Source organism: Coenobita brevimanus, chromosome 98 (genome assembly GCF_032717465.1).
Source record: "Coenobita brevimanus isolate Jiangsu-jjx chromosome 98, ASM3271746v2, whole genome shotgun sequence".
Taxonomy (NCBI): Eukaryota; Metazoa; Arthropoda; class Malacostraca; order Decapoda; family Coenobitidae; genus Coenobita; species Coenobita brevimanus.
The window spans coordinates 170,986-198,984 of record NC_137051.1 but is presented as its reverse complement, the minus strand read 5'-3'; the positions used below and the strand labels follow the sequence as shown (position 1 = coordinate 198,984).

The 27,999-nt window shown below is 40.9% G+C and overlaps 1 protein-coding gene across 1 annotated transcript in view; it reads left to right on the top strand.

The window, feature by feature from the left end:
- The window catches only part of spdi (sperm antigen with calponin homology and coiled-coil domains split discs), an 89,989-nt gene extending 71,529 nt beyond the window's left edge, over positions 1-18,460 (top strand). The window contains exons 8-16 of the mRNA XM_080283696.1: positions 2-149; positions 1,922-2,110; positions 3,203-3,472; positions 7,326-7,488; positions 8,843-9,043; positions 10,555-10,703; positions 11,775-12,179; positions 16,167-16,454; positions 17,595-18,460. Of these exons, the coding sequence (XP_080139822.1) occupies positions 2-149; positions 1,922-2,110; positions 3,203-3,472; positions 7,326-7,488; positions 8,843-9,043; positions 10,555-10,703; positions 11,775-12,179; positions 16,167-16,454; positions 17,595-17,684 (1,903 nt within the window). The 3' untranslated portion in view covers positions 17,685-18,460. The remainder of the gene's footprint in view (position 1; positions 150-1,921; positions 2,111-3,202; positions 3,473-7,325; positions 7,489-8,842; positions 9,044-10,554; positions 10,704-11,774; positions 12,180-16,166; positions 16,455-17,594) is intronic.
- Positions 18,461-27,999: the final 9,539 nt, after the last annotated feature.

Sequence of the window (27,999 nt, the reverse complement as noted above, 5' to 3'; positions counted from 1 at the left end):
GGATGAAACTGCTGGAATCAATGGTTGAGTCAGCCAATAATGACAAGAAAGTTGCAGAAAGTCAGCTGGCAGAAGCTCAGGAGGCACTGAGAGCAACTGAAATTGAGATGACTCGCCTCAAGACTGCTCTGGACTCAGCCAAAGAGAAGGTAAGTTCATCCCATACATAGTTGGTTTGTTTTCACCCGGACAGAACTAGGCCACTGTAACACTTTAACCTTTCCAGTTTGATTATATAAGTCTTAATATCACTCATAGTGAGATTTTATGAGGGGTATAACTGACCCCTGTATTTTGAGATCCCTGTCCTAAGGTGAATAGCTTTGTCAGGAGGTAGCATTCTCATTCATCATCTAATCCAGTGTTTCCCCATGAAGAGAGTAGGAACCTGGGGCTAGACAAGTTGGTCCTGACATTTAAGTTGAGAGTGACCAGCCTCGTTCATACCGGGTGGCATTATGTGAGTAACAGATCCAACCACCCCTTAGATACTACCCACTAAACCACCAAGTGCCATGATTTGGTTACATGATTACCATCTAGCATGGCAAATGGTTTCCTGGTGTATTGGAAAGTATTTGGCTTGTCTCCCAGTGTAGAGTCACCCATAGACAAAAGGAAGAGGAAAGAATGAAGGAAAAACAGAAGAGGAAGGAATGAACAGAGGAAGAAAAAAATCAAAATTGAATAAGATAGCTCATTTGTTTTCATCCAGCAGTGCTGGACCTAGCTTACTAAGACCTTAATTATGGAGATTTTCAATGTCAGAGTCATAAATCATGATTAAAAATCTATAGGGTGGTATTATTTGTGTGTTTCCAGACAATCAGGTGAATGGATTAAGGCAGGCAAAGGAAATAGTCACTATATCTCATACCAATTAATCTGGCCAGGCATGTATGGCAACACTGTTCCTGCCGAGATTCAGATTGGCTGGAGGTGTTTGTTCGATTTCGTTGTTGCTAAAACTGATACTCTCTTTATTATCAGATGTGACACTGAGTTTGTCGACAATACAATCGTCAAAAGCAATAAGAAATCCGTTATATACTTATCAACAATGAAATTTTCGTAGGAAGATAGATTTATGAGTCAACAAAGTATTTTAACAGTCCAAGTCAAGGTCAGCATTCGAACAATTTCTTTAAATCTCTGACACTCCGTAAAATAACAGAAAATTAAGGAAACCTGCTTAATCTATGTGTTGGTATAACACATTTAAATTGTAAGATCAGTCCGTACTGTGATAATAGAGGGTATACAATGAAATAGTTTTCCTTTAGCCTACTTTGATTTTTTGCGATTTTTTGAAACCTCCCTCCCTGCAGAACTCGTTTTTTCATTAGAATTTTTAATTACTCAGAGTTGTGGCACGATTTAAGGGTGCGGACTGATCTTAAAATTTAAATGTGTGTTATACCAATGCATAGATTAAGCAGGTTTCCTTAATTTTCTGTTACATTACGGAGTGTCAGAGATTTAAAGGAATTGTTCGAATGCTGACCTTGACTTGGACTGTTAAAATACTTTGTTGACTCATATCTCTATCTTCCTGTATATTCTCACTTAGATCTTTGAGGTAGAGTTGGGATTCAGATGGCTTCACTGGATGGTGAATGAGCATCTAGTCTATTTTAATGAACATGATGTCAGTAGCTCTCTCTCTCTTTATTTCTACATAGGACCCTGTTTCACATCATCCATTCACCTATCATTCAGGCATTTGAGATAATCGCCTCCACATCTCCCAGTCTTCTGCCAACTGTCTGCCCTTCCTCATATTGCTTCTCCACTCAATCCCTGAACCTCATCCTCAGTCTCCTTCTCTCCCCTCTCTCCCTCCATTTCACTTACATTATCTTAGTCAGTCACTGACTTTTTGCAAAATTATTATATTATTTTTTTATTATGTCTTCTTCAGATCACAGAGCTTGAGGCAGCAGTGATATCAGGAGAGAAGAGTCAGCTTCCTGATGTACTAGCGAGAGTAAGACAAGAGAAGGACATGCTAGAGAAGGAAATTGAGGCCCTACAACAACAAGCCAATGCAACTGCCTGTGAGAACGATAGACTCAAGGATCAAATCTCAGTCTTACAGGATGAACTAATGGTGAGCAAAGAGTGAACTTGATAGGGAACCTAATGAACAGAGCATGAAATTGGAATGAAGATTGATGGTGACCACAGGGTGAAATTGAGAGGAAAATTGATGATGAACAGGGAGAAATTGAGAGAGAAACTGATGGTGAGCGAGGGTGAACGAAGCTGCAGTTATTGGAGGTAACTCCATCTTGTGCAGTAACTGAGATAAGTGAGTGCATAGGAGCCTGAGTGGCATTAGAGGTTGACTACAAAATAATGCCGATTTCTTTTGTGTGGTGTGTCAGGGAGAGGATGTAGAGATTGATTGGTGTGAAAACCTTGCTCCTGCTGGTGAGTCTCTTGAGTGTATGAAAGAGTTTTGTTATCAGGGGGACATGTTATGTGCTGGAGGTGGGGTTGGAGCTAACTCTGTGGCTAAGGAGTGGTTGGAGGAAATTTAGGGAGCTGTTACCTCTCTTGACATTGAGAGAACCCTCTTTCCTTGCCAAGGGATCTTTGTGTATGGCATGTGTTTGGATTGAACTGCTGTATGGTTGTGAAAAATGGGCAGTAAAGGAAGAAGATATTCGTAGGCTTAGGCATACAGAAATGACTGATTAGATGGATGTGTATTGCATCCTTGAATGTGAGGCCTGGGGGGAGGGGGGGCTAGATTGAGATGGTTTGGACATGTGTAGAGGATGGAGGATGACAGTTGGGTTCAGAAAGTGAGAAGTGTAAACATCAGGGGTAGGGATGCAAGAAGCAGACTGCAAAAAGACCTGGGATGAGGTTATAGAGTGTGACCTCAGGGATAAGGGATTGAAAAGGGAGGGTGCCAAAGATCACGCAGTGTGGAGAGCCACCATTAAGTGATCAAGGTTGATGCATGCGTACATGCTGGAGCATTTATAAACAATATGATAAGAACCCTTCCTCAGCCCATCCTCAGGTAGGAAAAAGAAAGGTAATGATGATGCAGTGATAGGTCAGCCTCATTCATGTTTTCTCTTTCCTTGTTCTCTGAACCTAACCTTACTGCATCCATAGGTGGGAAAAAAGGCAATGATGATGATGATGATATGATGGTGGAAGTGGTAACGATGATGCATTTGTGCAGGTGGCACGGAACAATGCAAAGAGTCAGTTGGAGGACGCGGACTGGCGAAAGACTCAGCTGGAGGAGGAAAGAGGGAGATTGGAGCAGGAATGTGAGGCACTGAGAGCTACAGTGGAAGATCTCAAGTTGACCTGCCAGCATCATCTAGAGGACAAGAGGGACCTGAAAGCCAGTCTTTCAGATGCTCAGAAAAAGTTGGCTGAGGCACATGATATGATGAGTGAGAAGGAGCGCGGCTTCACTGAGGAGAAGGCTCACTTTAGTAAACAGGTTTGTGAATGATATATTAAAGGTTTGAACTGGGTTTGCTCAGTTTATAAGCAGATTGGTTATTTTATTGAATGTATAAAAAATGAGGAAGGGGAGAGGGTACTTGAGTTTGGGGAGGCAGTGAACATGATGTGTGCATCACACATTTTAGGATAAGAGAGAGTAGGTTGATTACATATGAGTCTGGGGGAACCAGATGACTATTTCATGGTCAGGAGAGCTGATAGGAGGTTAGTGAGGGATGTTAAAGTTGTAGAGAGTGAGGAGTGTGTGCTGCAACACATGTTATTGATATGTAACATGGTGCTTAAGGAGCGGGTGATGAGAAAGAGGATCCACGCACATAGGAGGAAAATGTGAAATTAGGTGGGGGCACTTACCATCTACTCACTCGATGTAGTGCTGCTCTCGGGTGTCTGCCCTTTCCTCTCGTCCATCCTTCCTTCCTTTCATCCTCTTTTGTCTTTCTTTCCTTCATTCTTTCCTCATCTTTCTGCCTATGGGTGACTTTACATTCCCTCATGTCTTTCTTTCCTTCATTTTTTCCTCTTCCTTCTGCCTGTGGGTGACTCTACGGCTGGAGTGAAAGAACTTAATAGCTACTCTCCCTTGAAACAATTGGCGCACGGAAAAACGCGCGGTATTCAAAATATTCACAAACATTCCAGAATGACACCCGCGGTTTGGTCCAGTTTTTGCAATGTCATTCTGGAACGACACCCGCGGTTAAGGGGTTAAGAATGACTTTGGGTCACTAATAATTCAGTGAACGAATGGAGTAAAATTAATATTTAAATTGGAAGGTGATTTACTGCCAGTTCATATGCTGATTATGGGTAAGGAAAGTATTTAGTTTTTAAGGAAGAGGATGGCATAAAATACCGAAGCTGTGACGTTTCTGACCATTGTATTTCTTACTGTACATGTACGAGGTGGTGCCCAAAAGTTCCGAAAATTTGACTAAAAAAGGAAAAAAACTTAAATTCCAATCACCATCATCCCCTTCAAAGTACTGTAGTCTCCTTGGGCATGAAGACATCAATCCCAGCACTTCAGCCATGATCAGAATGCATTCTGGAAGTCCTTGAACATTGTTCAGGATCTTCTGCTATTCCTCCTGGATCTCCTCAGTGGTGTCAGATCTTAGTCCATTCAGCTGGATTTTCGTTTTCAGAAAGAGGAAAAAATCACAGAGGGTAAAATGTGGTGCATTCGGGAGGTGGGAGACAACCAGCATGTTTTTTTATGCCGAAAACTGCCGAACAGCAAGGGCTGTGTGTGCAGGTTGTAACAACCCTGAGTTCAAGTGTGATTTCTGATGTCAAATATCGTGAACTTGAGACCAGGTTCATTTAGCACAAGTTATTACAAGAAAAAATATCAAATCCCAAGTATGTACAAGAAAAACCAAAGATGATATGGAAGCAAATAAATACAAAATTAACTAAATATTTTTATAAATAAATACCCAACACCAAAACAACTGAACTTATTGTACAATTAAAAAATCAAGCAAAATGACCTGAGGCTGAACCTAGTAAGTCAACCTCTGTGGTCGACTCAAATAAAAATAATCACAGAAACAAACAAGAGAAAAAGTAAGGAAATATACAGATTGAGGACTGGATGTGTAGCCGAGTGATTCTAGTTCCTCACTGCACCACTGAGGCCGAGTCCAACCCAAGTAACCTCTGATGAGGTGGTGTCTCACCCTGATTGGCTGGGAGTGAAGTACACAGATTGGCCCACACTTGCCAGCTTCATCATGGTGCCAAGATTTACCAGCAGACGAAACTGCTGGTGCCAGCGACCGACTTTAGCCATGGGCAGATGGATTGTCATGGTGAAACACCCATTTGTTTGTGTGGCACTTGTCTGGACATTTTTGCCACGTGTCCTCCCTGATCCATCTCAAAACGTCACAGTAGAACTTTGCATTGACAGTCTGTCGTCGAGGAACAAATTACTTACGAACAATGCCTTCCATGTTGAAGAAAGTGATGAGCATTGACTTCACATTGCTCTTAACCTGACTTTCCTTCTTTGGTCAGGGCGAAGCTGGACACCTCCATTGCGATGATTGTTGTTTGGTTTCCAGGTCGTACCCATAAACCCAGCTTTCATCACCAGTAATGACACTTGAGAGGAAGTTAGGGTCACATCTGGCCATTTCCTTGAGCTCTATGCAAACTTCCACACGATGCTGCTTTTGCTCATTAGTCAGGAGCCTTGGGACAAACTTGGCAGCAATTCGTCTCATGTCAAGGTTACCAGACAGAATGTGTTGGAAAGTTCTTTATGATAGGCTAACAATATCATAAACATTGTGGATTGTCCTCCTGTGATCTTCGAGGATGGTTGCATGAAGTTTGGCCACATTGTTAGGAGCTGGACTGGTGGAAAGGCAACCAGAACATGCATCGTTATCTGTTGATGTTCATTTGTTTTTGAAATTCTTAAACCAGTCATAGGTTTATGCAACCCCAAAAACATTGCCACCAAATGCATATTTTAGCATTTTATGAGTTTCTGATGCGTTCTTCTCGAGTTTCACATGAAACTTGACACACACATGTCGCCCTTTCACATCCTCCATTTTTGAGATCACAAAATTTGGAAACTAATCTAAACACAATGATGAAAAAACATGCGATGAATGCATCCAACCTGCACAACACCTCTTGACACACTAACAAACAAAAGGATGTGTACTGCCACCTAGCATCCACAAACAGTACAACAGTTTCTGCCCTGCTTTCAAATTTCGGGAACTTTTAGGTAGCACCTAATTTTGCAGATTTATCGTATGTTTTCTGTAAGCCAAGAAACCATTTACAACGCTGGGTGGTAACCACATAACCAAACCATACATGCTCCCTACGTTTCAGCTAGTGGGTTGGTGGAGGGTTAGTTCCCCTCCCCATAAAACAAGTAACTCAAAGTCAAATGGCCCCACCCCTAAGGGATTATGGCATCTGGCAATGGATGGATGGATGGATTTATGATACTACGAGACTTACCAGTATAGTCAGTTTTCCATCACTAAAAAATCACTTGTATTCATCATTTCTTCCATGTTCATGCATAAGAAAAGCTGTCTAAAGTTTGTGAAATGAATGAGACTTTTTTTTTTTAAACTGTTTAGAGATATGTAGCTTTTTTTTTTCCTACAATATCTATGAAAATTTTGCATAAGTTGCTTTAATATGCAATTGTACCCAATTTTATTCATTAAAAAAAAAAATAAATAACCATCCCATCAACTTCCCATGTGGATGTGATAGGAAGTGTTAGGAGAAACACATTGAGGTGGTTTGGCCATGTGGAGAGGATGGAGAATGAGACACTGATAAGGAGAGTGTATGTGAGTGAGGTAGAGGGGGAGAGAGGGAGGAGGAGGAGGCCAAGGATGAGATGGAGGGATGGAGTGGAGAGGTATATGAGAGAGGGGGGTGTGAGCTGGGACCAGGACAAGGATATGGTGGGGGACAGGGCAGCGTGGAGGTGATTTGTTTGTTGCCACCCCATATGGGATTGAGGCATCTGGCAATAGATAGATAGATAGATTGTTGGGTAAATTAGCAGGGGTTTTCAAGTAGAACTCAAAATTAATTTTAATTTTATGAGGATAGTTTTAGGGCAACAACTTTAAATAAGGTAATGTAGTTTCAAGATAAGACTTTTCTATGACAGAGATGTTTAATTTGTAATGATAGCAACCAAAAAATAACAAAAACCTGTTTTGTTTATTCATTTATTTATTTATTTATTTAATTTACAGATATTATCTCTTCATATTATATATGATTGCCATTATCTTACTTCTTACACTTTATTAATCAACTTTGAACAGGTAGAAGAGTGGGAGCAGTTCCAAAATGACTTACTGGTGACCGTCCGAGTAGCCAATGATTTTAAGACGGAGGCCCAACATGACCTGGAGAGACTAAACCAAGAAAATACTACTCTGCGCGACAAGCTGAAGCAGCTCGGTCACGATCTTGAGAAGGCTAAAGGTATGACCCAAGTGAGAGAGAGAGAGTGGTATATGAATAGTTATTATTGAGAACTAGAGGAGTACATTTTACGATGATGATGATGGCAGTGGTGGCAATGTTGATGATGATGACACTTGTATCTGTATATGTATTCGTCCATATGGGGCCCAGTGCAGAAATAGACCTTCTCCTAAGAAAGATAGTGATAGCCAAAATTTTCCCTTGCTCCTGTAGGTCAACCACAGATCAGGAAAAGGTGTTTGTAGTGAGAGTAGTGCTTGTGAAAGTTAGTGTTGTAAGGGCCATGTTGTGTGTCATAGTCTGTTTATCATTTTAAATGATTCATTCATTCAATCATCACCCAATTCTACATTGCCCTGTGTGGAACATGGGAGCCCGGGGCAAGGCAAGTTGGTCCTGACATTTAAGATGAGAGTGACCAGTTTCACTCATCCCTGAGTGGCATTACATGAGCAATAAACCCCAACCATCCCATGGATATAAACCTTCACCAGCTCAATCCGATTGGAGTACTGTAATTACCCACTAAACCACCAGGCACCAAAATTTGGTTATATGGTTGCCACCCAGCATAGTAAATGGTTTCATGGTGTACAGGAAACCATTTGGCTTGTCTCTAAGAGTAGAGTCACCCACAGACAGAAGGAAGAGGAATGAATGATGGAAAGACAGAGAGAAGAGGATGGAAGGAAAGAAGGATGGAGGAGAGGAAAGGGCAGACTCCCAAGAGCAGCACTACATGAAGTGAGTGGATGGTGAGTGCCCCCATCTACCACATGGCATGGTGGAAACCTGTGATGTACTTCTTATTTAACTTGGCCTAAAATTGCCTTTTCTTTCCCTTGACTAGTGAGTTTTATTTAATAAAAATTAACACTAGAGTATGCTGGATTTAACATAGTGTTATGGAAAGGATGTAGAGCTGTAATGCAGTATTATGTCTTTTTGACACTGAGTTTAAAGAGATAAAGTTCCAAAAGGATCAGAATCTGGGCCAGATAGAGTAACAAGAGTATGACACAGTATGACACTGTATATGAAAAGATGTACTATTGGCACCCAGTCTGTCACCGCTACAACATTTCAGACAGTGCTGTACCAGTTCATAAGAATGAAATCAGGGTAAGGGTGGAAATGGGGTGGAGGGTTCTGGTAACATCATGAAGGATAGAAATATGTGTCAGAAATGCATATGATAAGTTTATTCTTCCATTTCTAATGTGGCTATATTTGTGAAGTTTGCTAGGTTTGTATCCTCTTGTTATATGGGTTATAAAAACAACAGCAGCAAAAGCAACAACTTTGTGTAGATACTTGAACTGTATCTTATAGTTCTAAATGTTTTTTCCAGCAGTTAAAGCCAGCAGTACTAGTAGTAGTTGCAGCGGTAGTAGTAGTGTGGGCAGCAGTGGTGGAGGGGAGAGAAGAGCAGGCAGGTCTGTGTCTGTGTCCTCCATGCCTAATGGTGACCCAGCCATCTTCACCGTCACTGACCGACGCAATAACCCCAGACCTCTGGCTCGGGGCGACTCCAGGGTTAAAAGTTTAATAGGTAAGTATGTATGTTGCGTATGTGTGTATTGTTAATATGTATGCATGTGACTGTGCATTGTATGTATATATATATATATATACTGACGAAGTGGGTGGTTACTGTCCCCCTTGAGCAAGTGGACGGGTGTGTGCGTGTGTGAAGGTCACTACCTTGCCCTTAGATCGGACTATATGAGCCCTCAGCTCCCTTCCGGGAGGGTAAAAGCCGACAATCACGACCATCAAAGTGATCCTGACCGACTCGGTGAATTACACACACACACACACACACACACACACACACACACACACACACATAGTCACCACTCGAACAATGCGTGATCAAAGTGTGTGAAACTCACATAACACAGAAGGCAGAATTTGAAGCCAAGAAATGGTCACAACGCGAAAATATAATGCAGGCCCCAAATTATGGTTCATCCAGTCATAATGTGGAAAAATAGGGTCATAATGAGGTGGGAACAGACATAATGTGGCCAGTGATAGTCATAGCTTGGGTTGCATCAGCCAGTGATGTATGGCTGTCACGTGTCTGTGTGGGGTGTTGCCATGGTCCACTGAGCATTCCTGCCCCAGTTGAGCCTACCCTTACCCCGCAGTCTGGCTGCGCATTTGCTCTGTGTGATTTTTTTTTTTTTTTTTTTTTTTTTTACCCCACTCCATCTCCCCCCAGCAACCTTTTCCATTCAAGGTGGGGAATCCTCTAATGTTTGCATGTAATGGAGTCTTTATTAGGTAGGTAAAGGTCCTGGAAAAAAAAAAAAACTGAAAATTGTCCCAAAAGGTGAACTTGAGGCTGGCTTGAATACCATGAAACCATTTAACAGGTAAACATGTGGTTCCATAAAGTGGGAGTTTCAGGGTACAATATTCCCGCATTATGCGAGCGGTGACTATATATATATATATATATATATATAGATATATATACACACACACCATAATCATCTGGACCTCCTTTCCCACCATAGGCCATTCATGCATGTTTAAACCTTTTCTCACCTGTATATGGCAGTTAACAGTGATACAAGATGGCATGTGACTTCAGTGCTGCTAGTGGGCCAATAACAGTTAGCCTGGGGCAAGTTTTTTGCCATACGTCCTTATTGTTGCCAACTTTACCAAGGGCCTGAGGTTTGAATCTGCAGTTTTCCTTCTCCTTGCCCAGCTGTTATCCAAGGTTAATGAGTCCAGCATACCTCAGGGAACAGACTGTAGTTATGTTGAAGAGAGATGTGTACAGTAGCAGCCTTAGTCATGACTTTGATTAGGTACATGTGGTTGAGTTTTTTTCCTGGGAATGTTATGCAGAGGCAGCCACCAGGCTTTTGGCCCAACACCACTTCTGTGGTAGTACCTCCCAGAGACTACTAATGTGCTACATTTTTAGCCATTGACCTTTGTTCTGCAGGGGGTCATTCGTGAGTTAAGTAAAAATACTCTGGTGGTAAAAACAGCAAAATGAGAGACACCATCATATGGAAGAGAGTAACATGGCTGAACCCACAGAGTGTATCGAGAGTGCAACGAGACAAACACGGGCTGGATCCAGGAGTTCGTCAACCTCAAGTTTGGGCAGCACCAGCAGTGAGGGCACCAACATCAGCAACAACAACAACAAGATCACAACTCCCAGCCTGAAACGTGCAGACACTGAGGTGGGTTGGAGTTGCAATTTTTCTACAATACACATGTACGCTTAACTTTATGCAGAAGAAATAACTATATGCTCAGTCGGTCCGAAATGTGTTGGGAAGCATGAAATCGAACAAAGAATGTGGAACTGAATGCTAACTTACAAGGACAGGTGGGATGAGAGAGCAATTTTTTTCTGAGAAAGCAAACATTTTTGTTCCATTTTATTCCCTAAAATTGTGAAACCCATAACATTTTGTCTAACCATGCAACCTAAAGACCTTACCAGTTCAGTTCATATTCCTCTAGTTTGTATCCTGTATTTTTCTGACTATTTTATGGGTGATAAATTACCTTTTCTTGCTGAAAGATTTCCCCCATTATAATCATCATGCTGTACCTGCGATTGTTTCCGGAATAATAAAGGAAACTTACTCGATGTATACAAAGGCGGATTTTGTTTCCCAATTTCCCAACTGGAGCCCAGGTTAGGTTAGGTTAAATTAAATTTATGAGGTAGTTAAGCTATGTTAGGTTAGGATTAGTTGAACACTTAGGTTAGGACAGCCCCTTCCACCATTAAACATTGATGAATCAGACTAGTTGTCACAGAGGAGCAGCTAAAAACAGCAGGGAAACAGATTTAACAAGAAAAATTTATTTACCACCCCAGAAGTAATAAGAAAAATATAACAGACAATCAGGACGAAGAACTGATTTGGTTAGGTGCTTCTACTGCTTAAAGTAAAGCATATGTATAGTGAATGAGCAAACAAGAGGATCGCTTTGGTTGTGGCTTCCCTTCCTTAACATTGCCTCACCGAACTCCAGCCTGCCACACTTGTGATCGTATTGTGAGCAGGAGGCGAGGGTGGGGGGTAGGCTTACGTGTTTTACCCATGGCTCGCTCGCTAGCAGCCGGATGCATGATGTTTGAACTGGAGCTATGGTACTCATATGGATAATTTTTATGCATTACTGTGCCACTGAGTCATTTGGTCATGGCCCGGATATACAGAAATCTGGATAATCCGAACCAGGATAATCGAGCTTTCACTGCATAGAGACTGGCTGTCACCATTTTTTGTTTGCAGGGTGTGATTCGAGGTGGCAGCTCCTCACCACTTAAGGATTCGGGCAACACTCTGGGTTCACAGTCGGTGTCTCCTTTGAGGGCTCTGCAACGTAACTCTTTCTCAGAAGGTCTCGGTCCCACATCCCTCTCCAAAACTGCTCCCCCTGGCTCCTCCACCTCCCTCCTGCAGTCCTCCTATGCCAAAAATCCCCAACCCAATTCTCCCAATTCCCTTCTTCAGCCATCCTTCAACAAAGCACCTCCACCAGGCTCATCCAATCTCTCTGATAATGTCAAAATGTCGCAGCTGACAGACAAGGGTTCGAGCAAGATCGTCGGGGGAGAGAGCACAGTGGTTAAACCAATTTCCTCCATTCTCAGTAACAAGCTGGACCATACAATGAGGCGCAACAGTTATGGACAGGTGACCTATTCTTTCTGCTGTTTGTTTCCCTTATTTTATGAGATTTTTAAGTCATGTTCCTGAGGGATTGAATGGTATGTGAATGAATGTGTGATCCATATCACTGGGTATATTATTGATAGTTCTCCATCTTTAAATGCTTTTGCATTGTTTTCTGAAGCTTACCTCACCCCATCCTTAGGTAGATAAAAAGGCTGAGATAGAGATAGTAATCCATCCATCCATCCATCCATCATCCAATCCTTTGCTGCCCCATTAGGAGTGTAGGAGCCAGGGGCTAGGTAAGTTGGTCCTGACATTTAAGATGAGAGTGATCAGCCTCACTCATGCCTGAGTAGCATTACCTGAGCAGTAAACCCCAACCATCCCTTGGATATAAACCTATTCGGGCTCAATCCGATTGGAGCACCTTAATTACCCACTACTCCACCAAGTGTCATAATTTGGTTATATGGTTACCACTGAGCATAGAAAATGGTTTTCTGGTGTACAGGAAGCCATTTGGCGTGTCACTTAGTGGAGAGTTACCCATAGGCAGAAGGAAGAGGAACGAATGAAGGAAAGAAGGACAGAAGAGGAAGGAAGGAAGAGAGAGAAGGAGATAGTAGTAGTAGTAATAATAATAATAATGATAAATAATAATAGTAATAATAATAATAATCTGGTCTTTCATTTCTCAAAAGTGCCAGGTCTTCCAATCAAGAATTCATTGATGCTTAACTTACTTTCAACACTTTTACAGTAAAAGAAAAAGAAAAAAAAAAAGTTATCATTCATACACATGCTTAGTTAGCAAAAGTGGCAGCAGTTTAAACCCAGTAACCATCTGTCACAACACCTTTCCTCAGATCATAGCTTCTTGAATAAAAGAAAGGCTTTGAGCTGCCTCATAAAAGATGAAAGTCAGTTGCCTCATAGGTAATGGCAGTTTTTTATTTAACGTAGGGGCAGTACAGTAAGCCCTCCACATTCGCAGAATCAGCTTTCTTGGGCTTCGAAGATTTGCAGATTGCCCCCCTGTGGAGCCAAGACTGAATTTAATGGGTATTATTGCGAGAAGTTGGGGTATGTACGTAGCTGATGACTTGCTCACACTCACATGTGGGAAAGTCATCAGCTATTTATGATATGTTATGCTGCTTTCAGCTCCCAGATATGGTTTATTAGGTACGGTATGTGCACACTTGCCCACAGGGGGTGATACGCAGCTGTAGAGGCATTTATGGGAGGATGCACCAAAAATTCTAGGAAATTTCACATTCGCGGGGGTCTGTGTCCCCTAACCCCCGCGAATGTGGAGGGCCTGCTGTATAAGAAAAAGATCAATCAGAGAAAGATGACTGGAAAACAGCTGTAGGCTCATTAAAGTGCAAGAGATCATCATTGCTTTGTAACATGATACCAGGGCACACTGACGAATGTTTCAGCAGTTCGGCAAGATACTTTGGTTCACTAGTCTCGAGAACCTTGAAAGTAATGAAACAGTTTAAATTCCCTTCAAGTCCTTACTGGTAACCAGTGTAACTCATATCAGAGATAAGGTAGTTAGGGTTCATGGGGGAAGGTCAAAGATAACCCTTAATACCCTGTTTAACACAAACTGAACTTTCATTAGTAGATTATTTGGAAGACCAGTCCATAATGAGTTGCAATAATCAGCACAAGACAAAAGCATAGTATGGATCAATGTTAAGAGGCATTGTGTATTTAGAAACTGTTTTACAGAATACAGGTTTGTGGTTTGCAGGTCACTGCTTCTGACAACTTGATTAATGTGTTTTTTATAATTTAGTTTCAAATTGAAATGTACACCCAGATTTCAAACTTCAGACTGGATGAAGCTGTGACTCGCCAGTGTTCAGGGCACTGTCATCATCCCCATCCCTTCTGTTTCCCAGAATAATAATGATGTCAGTTTTACCATCTTTCAGACAAAACCATAAGCCAATTTCTGTCCCGTTTCATATAGGAAGTGGATGAAAGGAGAATAGATGGTACACAGAATAAAATGTTTGGATCTATCTATCTATCTATAGCCCGACGCCCTAATCCCGCAAAGGGTGGCCGCAGACAAAACGCCTCCAAGTCACTCTGTCACCCACCATTTGACTCCCCTCCCCCCAACTCACCCCCCCCTCCCTCATATACCTCTGAACTCCATCCCTCCAACTCATCCTCGGTCTACCCCTCCCTCTCCCTCCCTCCACCTCACCTACATACACCCTCTTAGTCAGTCTTTCATTCTCCATCCTCTCCACATGTCCAGACCACCTCAGTGTATTTCTCCTAATCTTTTCAACCACATCCACATCTACCCCACAACGTTCCTTCACTTCTTCATTCGTCAACCTGTCCCTCCACGTCACTCCACATGCTCCTCTCAAGTAACTCATTTCCACTGCTCTCACTCTTGACTTGTTCCCTTCTTGCAAGGTCCACGCCTCGCTTCCATACGTCAGGGTAGGGATCACAATACCATCATGCAGTGACTTCTTAACTTCCATACTCACCTCCCTATTTCTCATCACTGCTTTCAGTGTACCAACAACCTTCCTTCCCTGCTGTACCCTTTCATTTACTTCATCCCCCAAAGTTCCATCCTTACTCATCACACTACCCAAGTACTTGAATGCACTCACATTCTCCATATCCTCACCATCCAACCTCACTGCACACTCTGTGACTTCATTCCTCTCAAACACCATAACTTTACTTTTGTTTACATTAACTTTCAGCTTCCTCCTCCTACACACTGTCCCAAATTCATTCACCAAACCTTGCAACTCCCATTCATCTTCACTCAACAATACTGTATCATCAGCAAACAGCAACACCGGAAGCTTCCAAATCTCACCCTCATTCATTAGGGCCACCCCTACATCCACTGCCCTACCTTGAACCTCCTTTACAACCCCATCCATATATATATTAAACAGCCATGGAGACATTACACACCCCTGTTTCAGTCCCACATTGAGATCAAAGAACTCACTCAGCTCACCATCCACCCGCACCGTAGCCCTAGCTCCCTCATACATACTCTTCACAGCACTCAACAATTTCCCCTCCACTCCATATATTCTTAATACCTTCCACATACCATGCCTATCTATTCTGTCATAAGCTTTCTCCAAGTCCATGAAGGCAGCATACACTTTCCTTCCCTTCTCTAGATACTTCTCCACTAAACATCTTAGAACAAATATCTGGTCTACACACCCTTTTCCCTTCCTAAATCCCCCTTGTTCTTGGGGATTGTTTGGATACTGGTGTAAAACTGCATGTAGAATTTGTCTTAATTTTTTCGGAGAAACTTCTATAATAACATTGTTGTGCAGTAGGGACATAAATAGCACGTAACTTATACAGAAAGTCCTCTTTGTGTGTCACTGTTATTTATGTTCTTTTGCCAAGCCCACAGTGATTTATAGAATAAATACTTACTGAAGTCTGATTGGTACTCTTGAAGCTAAGATGCCAGTTTTATCCAGTATACGAGTTGTATGGAGACCATTGTAATATTTTGAACACACGTCCAGCATATAGTAAGGATTTAGTGTATTTCATGACTCTCCAACTATTTCTTTGAACAAATCAGTGCCATTGTGGACAAGAAGGGCCCATTATCATTACTTAACTTTTTCTTTTTTTTTCATTTGTTTTTCCTTCCTCCGTTCTGTTATTTAAAAAAATATATATATACAGTATATATATACCAGTGCTTTTCAAGTATTTTCTGGAACAGATCAATGCCACTGGGGACAAGAAGACCCCATTATGATTATGAATTTGCTGGTTAGTTCAGAGTTTTACAACTATTTCCTTGAACCGATCAGTGCCATTGTAGACAAGAAGAACCCATCAACAACACGTGTTCCAATGCTTTCCAACAATTTCCTTGAACCAGTCACTGTTGCTGTGGACAGGAAGGACCCATTAAGAGCAGGTATCTTAATTTCAATGCTTTCCAACTACTTCCTTGAACAGATCAGTGCTGTTGTGGACAAAAAGGACCCCTTAGCTTCACTGGCTCAAAATGGTGGTTCCAAACGCAATGCCCTGCTGAAGTGGTGCCAGAACAAGACAGTTGGCTACACCAATGTTGACATCACAAACTTCAGCTCCAGTTGGAATGATGGTCTGGCCTTGTGTGCAATTTTGGACACATACCTGCCAGAGAAAATTAATTATGCAACTCTGTTGCCTCAGAACAAGAGGGAAAACTTTCAAGTGGCCATTTCTGCTGCGGAGTCAGTTGGCATTCCCAATTTACTGGTGAGTGTGTTTAAATATGCTTACTCAACTTATCTTAAACCTATCATCTCACCAGTTTGAATGCTGAGTTGTAAAAGTTGATATGCTAGTCACAAAAATTATTGTGGAAAGTATGTAGATTGTAGAGCTACCACTTAGCTACGTGATATAGGATACGTAGCAAAAGGACAAAAATTTTGGCCAAGTTAGGGTGAAATAACTCTGTATAGACTGTGTCAGGTATGAATAGGCCAAGTTATAGGGGGCCAAGTTCTGGGTGATGAGTTTTTCATGAATGTTGGCTTGCACCAGGATCAATTTTGAGCCCCTTATAGTGTCATGGTGCTTGAAACTCTCTCATGTGACTTCAGAAATAGACTCCCATGGGAGATGTATGCTGATGTCTTGGTGTTGATTGCAGAGAATGAAAGGAAGGCAGAGGAAAAGTTTAGGAAGTGGGAAGAGGGAATGGGCCACAAAGGTTTGAGAGTATCCATCCATCCATCCATCATCCAATCCTATGTCTCCCCATGAGGAGCGTAGGAGCCTGGGGCGAGGCAAGTTGGTCCTGACATTTAAGATGAGAATGACCAGCCTCATTCATCCCTGAGGGGCATTATGTGAGCAATAAACCCCAACCACCCCTTGGATATGAACCTACACAGGCTCAATCCTATTGGAGTCCCTTAATTACCCACTAAACCATCAGCTGCCATAATTTGGTTATATGGTTACTACCCAGCACAGTAAATAGTTTCCTGGTGTACAGGAAACCATTTGGCTTGTCACTCAGTGTAGAGTCACCCACAGGCATAAGTTACAACTGTCTCCAGTTAGGTTCTCTACACAAAGACCACCAGGCATAATACTCATACAGTAATACTATATACTATACTGTACTTGCATCTCTATTCTGTTCACTTTACCATGGCCTAAAATTCCCATCCCTCCATCTGCAGTACTGAGTTGTAACAGTAGATTAATGCTAGAATATGATGTTAGTCATGAAGAATTGCAACAGAAAGGATGTAGAGTCACAGTATTGTCATTTTCCTCCACTGAGCTATGTGAAATAAGCTACAAAAGGATGAAAATTTGGCCCAAGTTAACGTGAATGGACTATAGTATACTTGACTAACCTGAACAACTTTTATGTTGCAGGATGTAGATGACATGATCACCTCAGAGCGGCCCAACTGGCAGACAGTGTACAACTATGTCACGTCCATATACTGCCACTTTGAGACATGAACCATCACCACCATCTCAGCCAGAAGGAAAAGCCTTAGACTAGACTTCAGTGTAGGCCACTTGGTTATCAGTACTAAAAATCTTGTAGTAAAGTAAACAGAGATGAGAGTTTTTTCCACTATGGTGCTTCTGTCATCCACTGGACTATGGTCAGCAATTACCCCCTGTGATGTTAATGGCTGTTTTATTGGATGTTCTGATGCATAGAACCAACCAGCCATGTAAATCTCATGTTTATAATGGTTTGGGATGGGATAGGAGTAGCTCATTAGTGGAAATCATCTGATCTCTGTTCACTACAGAATAGGGTCCCTAGTCAGTACCAGCAGTGAAGACAACTAATCAGAAACAAGTGTTTTTGTACTTGTATTTATAGCACAAGAGTACACAGCTTGATATTTAATGGATCCACAACTGTAACCATAGCGCTTCAAGCCACACTTCAGTGTAACAATGGTTGGGTACAGGGTCGCTTGCTTAGTGGCTTTAGAGGTTTCATAATGTCTTTTCCTTAGCAGTATATCGTACACATTGCACCTTGTTATCCATTTATGTGTTACTGATGCAAACTATGATATTAAAGTCATATAAATAACAGAACAGTTTGCAAAGGTGTAATATGCAAAATTAATTGCCAAGGAAGGGATGCCCTGAAATCTCCTGTGCCATTAAGAATACAGTTCATAGTTCTCTTATTTTGAGGGAACATTCAGTTAATGGTGATTTTGTATCATGTGTCCTGAGTTCTTTGCCTGTAGCTGGTTAGTACTACAAGGAAGAATTTCCTCCTCTTGAACATCATTCTCTTGCAGCTAAGATGTTAAGTCAGTTCTTAGTAATTGAAATAACTTTTATTTAGGCTGCAGGGAATGTAATTGGATGTGATGGACAGACTAGTATGTTGACAGAAATAGAAAGCTAGATGAAATATTTTTTCAACTTTTAGTTGTTGCAAATGTAGAAGAGTATTTAATGTAGGGCAAATGTTTAACTTATTTTAACATTTCACCTCAAGCAAGTGTAATGAAAGGAACAAGGGCTGAAGAATATAGAGATATTACTTAACATTCCATCTGTATGCCATGTGGAACAGAATGTTCAGTATTCCACTCCTTATAGATTTGGCCAGAATAGAAGAGAGCCTGTACAGTAGTTAAATAGAGCAAAAACAGTTCAAGTCAGGCTCTCTCTAACCTGCTTGGACCTGTTTGATATGTGGGAAAATAATTTTTTAAATGCCTTGTTCTGATGACTTATTTTTCATTTCATTCTGTCTCTCTGCAGATGATTTATGCAACTTAGGGGAGACCATTCATACCTTAGTTGATGGATGTAATGGGGACACTTATAACCCCTTGATTGTTGAGAGGTTTCGGTCATCATCGTCATCATCAGCCATCAATCATCATCATCATCTCAACCTCTTTTCTCACCCAAGGATGGGGTGAGGTTTCCACAGAGTTTAATAAGATGGTCTGAAGGTAGCATGAATAAAATTAGAAATGTCATTGTGCAGAATCAGTTAATAGTATTATCCAGCATCAGTGACAAGTAGTGAATGTATATAGCAGTAGTTTCTTAAATTTTGCATGATAAAATTGTCAAATTATATTTTGCACACATATAATCATTTCAAATTATTGGTGTTATCACATTTTGGTTTAACCTTTGCGGGTCCAAGTGGCAGAATTTTGCTGTGCCAGCCAATCATCGCTTGTAGGTCATCATTTTGAAATTTGCATCTACGTCTAGTCTAACAGGGCTGCACAATGAGAGCACTTGGTTCAGTAGACAGTGTTTTTTAAGGTGGTCGGATTCATGGATGGACTTTTCTTGACCACAATGTGGCCAGTGTGAACCCAAGTTATGGTAGGCTGTGTGGTAGGGATGAGGGGAGACCCACCTGAGCAACTAAAACTATTGACAGAAAAGAAAAAGAAAAAGAAAAAAAAACGAGCACAGATTTGGGAAGAAGGATGTGAAATATAATTTGGCAGGGAAAGGCATGATTGAAGTGAGATTACAGTAAGCTAACTGCAGTAACAAGACAGCACCTATGTTAGACACAGAAATGATGCACTTAGGTAGGGGAATTGTGGTTTGATGCACATCATTTGCCATAACCTTGAGATGCAGCAGGAGTGGCTTCCAAGTGAGTGTGATTGAACATTTATCCTTCTGTCTTAGTTTTCTTGTACTCTCAGGAGCTTCACTTTGATTTATATTGAGCAAGGCATGTAAATATGTAAAATGTAAAAACTAATTAGAGCTCCTGAGAGTACACTATGAACACAAAGACAAGAATAAATGTTGACAATCACATAAATCACACACACATGGAAACCACTGTTTGCTGCATCTCAAGGTCATGGCAAGTGATGACAAGTGTCAACCTACCATTCACCCAAGTACATCATTTCTGTCTCACATAAGTAAAGTCTTATTTATCTGCCTTTATTTTAGCTTAACACTATCTCACTTTACCTGGTTTTTGTTAATTGGCTATTTAATTTCCTTAATACAGGAGAAAATGTCTAAAAGTGTGGGAAATAAGACTAAAATCAGGCAAACTTGGAAGATTACTGGACCCAAATGAATTTTCTCCATAAGAAGTCCAGTTCAAATTTGGACAGATTAAATTTAATGAGGTTATTTAGGGTATAAAAAATATGAACACTAAGAAACTACTGTACTGTAGTGATGTTCCCAAAGGCTGTGTACATCATTTCAGTTCCTGCTGTCACATTTCATTAGGTAGAAAAACTGGTAAGTGTTGTGAAGTGAACATGAAGAATGCTTTTTTCTTAGCCACTTGTTGTAAGTCTTCGGGATATAGTCTGCTGCTGTAAGTAAAAAATGGTAATGATCAATCTCATTTTTCCTCCAGTGAGCTTTAGAGACCTGTGGTCAGACTACATACAGTGGTTCAACACTGATTTATGTCCCTTGATAGTATAACATGATCAACAAGCCTCCAGCCACCTCTTGGTGATCAAACTTATGAAAGGTTGTCAATGGGGGTATTATAACCACTAGACCACCAGTAGGTAGATAGGTAGGTGAATAATACACCAACAGCCCTGTGGAAACATGACGATGGTGTAGTATCCATGTATGCATTGTAATTATACAGTAGTAGGGAAGTAAACTTGTCTCTTTGCAATGGTGGAGAGTGCCTTCATATGCCTGTCTTGTGTTTTGTCATTGCACACCATCCACTCACCTGATGTAGTGCAGCCCTTTGGTTACTGCCCTTTCCTGTCTTCCTTCCTTCCTCTTCTGTCTTTACTTCATTCTTTCCTCTTCTGCCTATGGGTGACTTTACACTCTCTTCTATCTTTCTTTCCTTCATTCTTTCCTCTTCCTTCTGTCTGTGGGTGATTCTACACTGAGTGACAAGCCAAATGATTTCCTGTACACCGGGAAACCATTTACTACGCTGGGTGGTAACCATATAACCAAATTTTGGCGCCTGGTGGTTTAGTGGGTAATTACGGAGCTCCAATCGGATTGAGCTGGTGAAGGTTTATATCCAAGGGGTGGTTGGGGTTTATTGCTTTTGTAATGCCACTCAGGGATGATTGAGGCTGGTCACTTTCATCTTAAATGTCAGGACCAACTAGCCTAGCCCCGGGCTCCTATGCTCCCAATGGGGCAACATAGGATTGGATGATGAATGAATGAATGAAAAAATATAACATATATATATATATATATATATATATATATATATATATACACTGCAAATTGACTGAGGACCTACACATGGAATTGCTATGGGAGAGTTGTCTGTCTTTGCTTTATGTTTCCACGTCTACCAAGTGAATTTTTTGGGTAAGAAGTAACTGGCAATTCCTCTGGTGTTGGCGGGAGGTGGTGAAACACTATGTCGGTGCTTGCCCAGAAGCGAGAGTGGGAGTATATGTTCCCGTCCCTCCGAGCTTGCACCTCCCTCTTTTTTCGTGTGCATTACTGTTGATGATGATGATTACTGTTTGCCCTGTTATTTTCCTAGAGTCGAGTTGTCATGCCTGGAAAGTACTGCTGAAGGGATGAGAGGGTCCTTATCATTTCATGGAGGCAGGATAATGTCCCTATCAACACGATTTGTGAACATACTGGATGCGCAAATTTGACCGTCATGAAGATTCTTGCTGCAGCGCACGGCCTGCCACCTGATGTCATACCAGAGCACAAGCATGGCAGTGGAAAGAAGAGGATGGCTTCCAGAGGTACAGATACACTTCTGAAGAAGGAAGTAATCAAGAATCCTCGACTGACAGCAGCAGAATTGAAGAGAATGCATCCCCAGCTGTTACATCTCAATTTGAACTATCCAACACCGCTTGCAGAAGGAGCTGGGTTTGCCAAGCCGCACCACAACCAAGAAACCGCTTCTTACTGACTGCGTGAAGAAGTGGCGCATTCAATTTGCCAAGAAGAATGCACACTGGACATCAGATGAGTGGAGAAAAGTTATATTTTCCGTTGAAAGCATATCTTAAGTGTTCCAGGTGCGTTCTGCCAAGGTTTGATGCCCTGCATCCTGTAGTCGATATGACCCTGCCTACATGGTGCCGACTGTTAAACACCCACAGTCAGTAACGGTATGTGGGTGTTTCTCAGGTGAAATGGGAAGGTGAGGCCTCTGCTTTCTTCCTAAGAACTTGATGATGAATGGTGGCTGGTATATTCAAGTTCTGAAAGTTCATTTGTTAAACTTTTTTACCATTCATGGGTGCGACTTTTTCATGCACAATGCAGCTCCATGTCACAAGTCAAGAAAGGTGACAAAATGGCTTCAGGATAATCAGATTGAGGTCCTCGACTGGCCTGACAACAGTCCGGATCTAAATGCGATAGAAAACTGCTGGGCAAAGATGAAGAAAATCATGGCAGAGAAGAAGACACCCAGTCTGGACAACCTCAAGAGTAAACTGACAAATGTTTGGTGCAAAGAATGTCCTTAGATTACTTTAGAGATCTAAGTGATTGCATGCCAAAACGCATCCAACGGGTCCTGAAGAAGAAGGGAAACTTGATTTCATATTAATGAATGGCATTTCATGAACAAACATTTTGATGTACTATGATTTCTGTGTTTTTTAATACCATGATGATGATGATGATGATGATGATTTAATACCTTGTCGGAGGACGTCCTAAGTCAGTTTGCAGTAACTGTATGTATATATATATATATATATATATATACACACACACACACACACAAACACACATGAGAGGGAGAGAGAGAGAGAGAGTAAGTATACAATAAGGAGTAAGTCTAGTCTGAGTTAATTTGTTTAGCAGAAAAGACAGGCCAAATGTTAATTGCGAAAGTATTGTAATATATTGCAGCTCAGTACTGTACTTTACAAGATGCTACCTAAAAGATCCCAAAATTTGACTAAAGAAGGCAAAAAACGTAGGTCAAGTCCTAATCAGCACCATCCCCTTCAGAGTAGTCTCCTTGGACGTGCAGACATTGACCCCACATCTTTCCCACTACCAGAAAGTGTTCTGGAAATCCTTTAGCATCATCTTGTTCAGGACCTTCTGCAGTTCCTCCTGGATCTCCTCAGTGGTGTCAAATCTTATCCCCTTTAGCTTGATCTTCATTTTCAGACAGAGGAAAAAAATCACATGGCCAAATCTGGTGAATACGGGGGGTGGGGGCAGACCAGCTTGTTTTTTATGCCAAAAACTGCTGAACAAAAAGGGCTGTGTGTGGGGGTGCCTTGTCATGGTGATGCAGACATTTGTTTTTGTGCCACTTGTCTGAACTTTTTCGCCACATGTCCTCCTGAAGCCATCTCAAAACATCACAGTTGAACTTGGCATTGACAGTCTGTCCTTGAGGAACATATGACTTATGAACAATGTCTTCCATGTTGAAGAAAATGATAAGTATTGACATCACATTGATCTTGACCTATCGTGCCTTCTTTGGTCAGGGCAAAGCTGGACTTTTCCACTGCGAGGATTGTTGTTTGGTTTCCGGGTGATACCCATAAACCCAGATTTCATCACCAGTAATGACACTTGAGAGGAAGTTAGGGTCATTTCTGGCCATTTCCTTGTGCCCTGTGCAGACCTCCTTGCGATGCTGCATTTGCTCATCAGTCAGGAGCCTCAGGAGAAACTTGTTGGTGATTCATCTCATGTCAAGGTTGCCAGACGAAATGCATTGGCAAGTTCTATATGATAGGCTAACAATATCAAAAACATCATGAATTTTCCTTCTGCAAACTTAAAGGATTATTGCACGAACTTTGACCACGTTGTCAGGAGTTGAACTAGTGGAAGGACGACCAGAATGTGCATCGTCATCTGCTGACATTCGTCTGTTTTCAGATGCTTAAACCAGTCATAGGTCTGTGTAACCCCTAAAGCATTGCCACCAAATGCTTGTTTTAACGTTTTATGAGTTAAGTTTCTACCACGTTCTTCTTGAGTTTCACACACAACTTGATGCACACGTGTTACTTTTTCACATCCTCCATTTTTGAGAGCACAAAATTCACAAACCAGTCCAAACACACACACATGCAGTGAACACATCCACTCTGCACAACACCACTTGACACAGTAACAAACAAAAGGTGTGTGCACTGCCACATCCACACACAGTACGACAAGCGGTTTCTGCCCTGCTTTCAAATTTCTGGAACTTTTGGGTTGCTCCTTGTATTTAATCAGTACAAGAAAAAATGCCGGTGCTGGAACATTATTTTTAAAAGTCTACACTAGTACATTTTGTAACCATTTAATTTATGGAATAATAAGGAAGGTCTTGCAGGAAAAGCACTTGAATGTTGAGAACTGTGATAACTTGAATCTTAATTTTGTATGTTACTGCCTGTAATTTTACTGTATTCTTGGTATCTTAACAGTGTGAATTATTTCTCTCCTTTGTATTAAATGAATTTAACTCTGGCTCTAGTTGGCTATGTGCTAACTAAGTCTTGAGAAACACATAACTAGAGCATAACAGTGGAGCTTACCAGTGGCAGTGTTGGCAGATGCTGTTATTTCCCTTAGGATTCTCATATTTTCTCTGAGGATAATCCGCATCAGCTTCCAGCACGGTAAAAACATATATTTGTTCAGTCTGTGTTGTTCTGTAAAATTGTGCCTTATATAAGCATCAGCAGATCAACCAGCATCTTCCATATTTGCCTTCACATTAAATGTGCATACTGTAATTACAATAGGTCTAGCATCATATTTTTAAAACTAAACTCATTTTTATACAGTGCGATGGCACTTAATTATCTCATCAAAATTAATATATAGCTACACCTAGGAAATATCGTGGTAGTGTGGTCATGAAAGAAAGAAGCTGGAAAGTATATGCAGGATGAGGGAGTGGGATGGAGGTAAGATCTATTATGAATTCAAGATAAGGTCATTTGTGGACTTTTCTTGGGTACACTGAATGAGTTTTCCATGATGTGGCATTGGGCAGTAAACAGACATACTGGTACTAGATACTCATGGTCTGTGAATGAATATTTGTTCTGAACCTCACAGTTTCTGTTAGTTGTATTAAAGTTCTGCCCCTTTGACTGTTTACTATTGTGTCCTCATCTTTGCCTGATGGTGATATGTATATAATTACTCCCTTGACTACACTATCTGTTTACCTGTTTTATTCTGTCAGTTGCACTGCACTTCTCCATTGAGAGAACTGATTGTTTCTTGACCTTAAGGATCAGTTTCTCATCAGGACCCATAAAAGAATGTATGCATTTTGGTACTGTGGAGCTGCTCATTCATTTCAGGAATGTGCAGTCTTCCTGGTACAGTACATATAATGTTATATTTAGATTAATAGGGACCACTCACTCAGGAAGATTTGAATAATCTCCTGTAAGCTGAAGAAATCATGTGGAGGTTGCAAGAATAATATTTAAAAGATATTGAAGGGGTTAAAGAGTGTTCCAGTACATTGAAAAGTAATCATTGTTTACTTTGAATTGAACTGTCAGGCGTCTATGTGTATGGGAAGATATTTTATACCCAGTTTGAACCTGGGTTAGTTGTTGTTGTTAGTGTTGTGGCCCCAGGTTCAGCTGAAATGTGAACTTTGTGGATTGCAGGCTGAAATTGCCCTTTTCATGTATACCATCCTCCTTTCAGGGGATAGGGAGTGAGTTAGGGGATGTTTGCACAACTGGGCAGTGGAGCCACCTGGCCATGTCATTGCTGCCACATGAAGGCTTCCCTCTCCAGCCCCAAACCTGGAACAGTATAATTGTGTTACAGAGGTCTAGTAATTTGCACACCTGACAACCTTGGCTCACATTCTCATTGGATTGAGAAGCTTACTAATGCCTCATTCTTTTCTGTCTGTTTTGCATATTACACTTCAATAATTGCCTTGTGTTATTTATAGTTTAGTAACCTTGACAGTTTGCCTAATTAATATACAGTACAAGAGAAATTTAATGTGTTATATGCAGAAATGAACTGGTTAGGAAGAGGTGCTGGAAAACCTCCAACCTCTTGACACAATCATGTTTTTACTGGTAATATTGGATGTACAGCAAGTTGGATATATAGCAAGTTCTCATTATATATTCTCTTTTATATTGTTTGCTATTAAAGCTATGCTATATTGTAGAGGAATTACCTACTGCTAATTATTTACCAGTTTCAAGTTACTACCAGTACAGGTATATATTTTGGATCACATCACTGACACAGTGAGGACTTACTAATGCAGTTATCAGCTAATTGAACATAGTTATCTCACATCCTTACCTATGTCTCACCATAAGTCAAAGTCAAGGTACAATTTGTTTTATCAAGATGGCATCATTAGGTAATTTGAACTAATTTCAGTGTCTAACTGTTGTCAGAGAATTTAACTGCTTTTACACTAATGATGTAGAGTTTTACCTTATTCTTGTTACTGAAAAGATAAAGGGATACATCTTGGACTGAGATGGTTAGTGAAGACTAATGTAGCTCCTCCAGGTTGAGAAGTCTTTCATAAACCAAGAGGAATTGTTTGGAGGCAGCAAGAATAGACTACTAGAAAAAGGTCACTGGGTTGATGGAGATAAAACAGAGATGGTAATGCTGATAGGCTTCCAGCTGTTACTAATCCACACTTCGATCTTCACCAAATTTTGCAGGTGACCCAGGCTTTGTTCATTGGGTTGTGTTCTCGGCAGCTTAGGAGGCTTTCCAGGACCTCTTTTGTAGCTTTTCATCTTGAGTATTATATGTCAGTAGCCTTTTGTGCTATTTATTTCATACTACTGTCATTGATCACATAAATATCCTACCAGAGAATATTTGTGTGCCGTATACAGATATAAGCGGGTATGGGAGCCTTCTGAACTAACAAGATTTCAGGCCATTGTCTCATTGTTCTTTCATCATAAACTAGGACTTTCTGTCTGGTGGAATTTTAAGTACTGGAATTAACAGTTAAAGGAAGGGAAAATTTTTGTTAATGCTTATCAAAATTGGGAATACTTGGTTTGAGACTTATTTTCTGTGAACATGTGCATAGAGCTCAGTCACATTTGTGTGGTTTAGTTAGTCAGTCTTGCTGCAGTCTACCAGGTTCTTATCTAGATGAGGTTGGGGCTTTAACAATAATAACAGCGTGATAACATTACAGCATTGTATGAGGGCATGGAGAAAACTTCCGGAATGTAATTTAAGAAATTTGAAAAATTCACCAATACTGAGAGAAAGATTAGTTAACAAAATGGACCATTACACTGTCGTTTGTTTATAGAGAGGATAGAGCCACTTGAGTGTTCATTGTCAGAGTAGTTACTTTAGTCACAATTGACCACAGTGTGCAGTTATCACCATCACTCATGTCTCATTCTTACTGCTACCATCAAAATATTTTGTTGAGCTAAGGAGAAACTTTTCAAGCTGTATGAGTTAGATATAGCCTTCAATAACTGAAGTTCTTCTGTTGTTGTGTAAAAGCATCTGGAAGTAACTAGAATGAAATGTAAAATGTCACTGCAGTGGAGTGGTTAAACTGTTAGGAAACAGAGGTGACAAGTGAAGTGGATATAGTGAATATTCAGGAACAGCCTTCAGTCTTGCTATAATTTATGTGCTAGCAATTTTTTTTCCTCGTAAGGTTTATACTTATGTATATATATATTTATATATATATATATATATATATATATATATATATATATATATCCCATTGGAGTCCAGTCCAGTGTCCCCAGTACTGGACAGAACTGGGAATCTTCAAATCTTAATAAAGCAGGGAACCCCCGGGTAGGGACCTATGAGCTTTGCGACTATGAGCCAACAGGTGGAG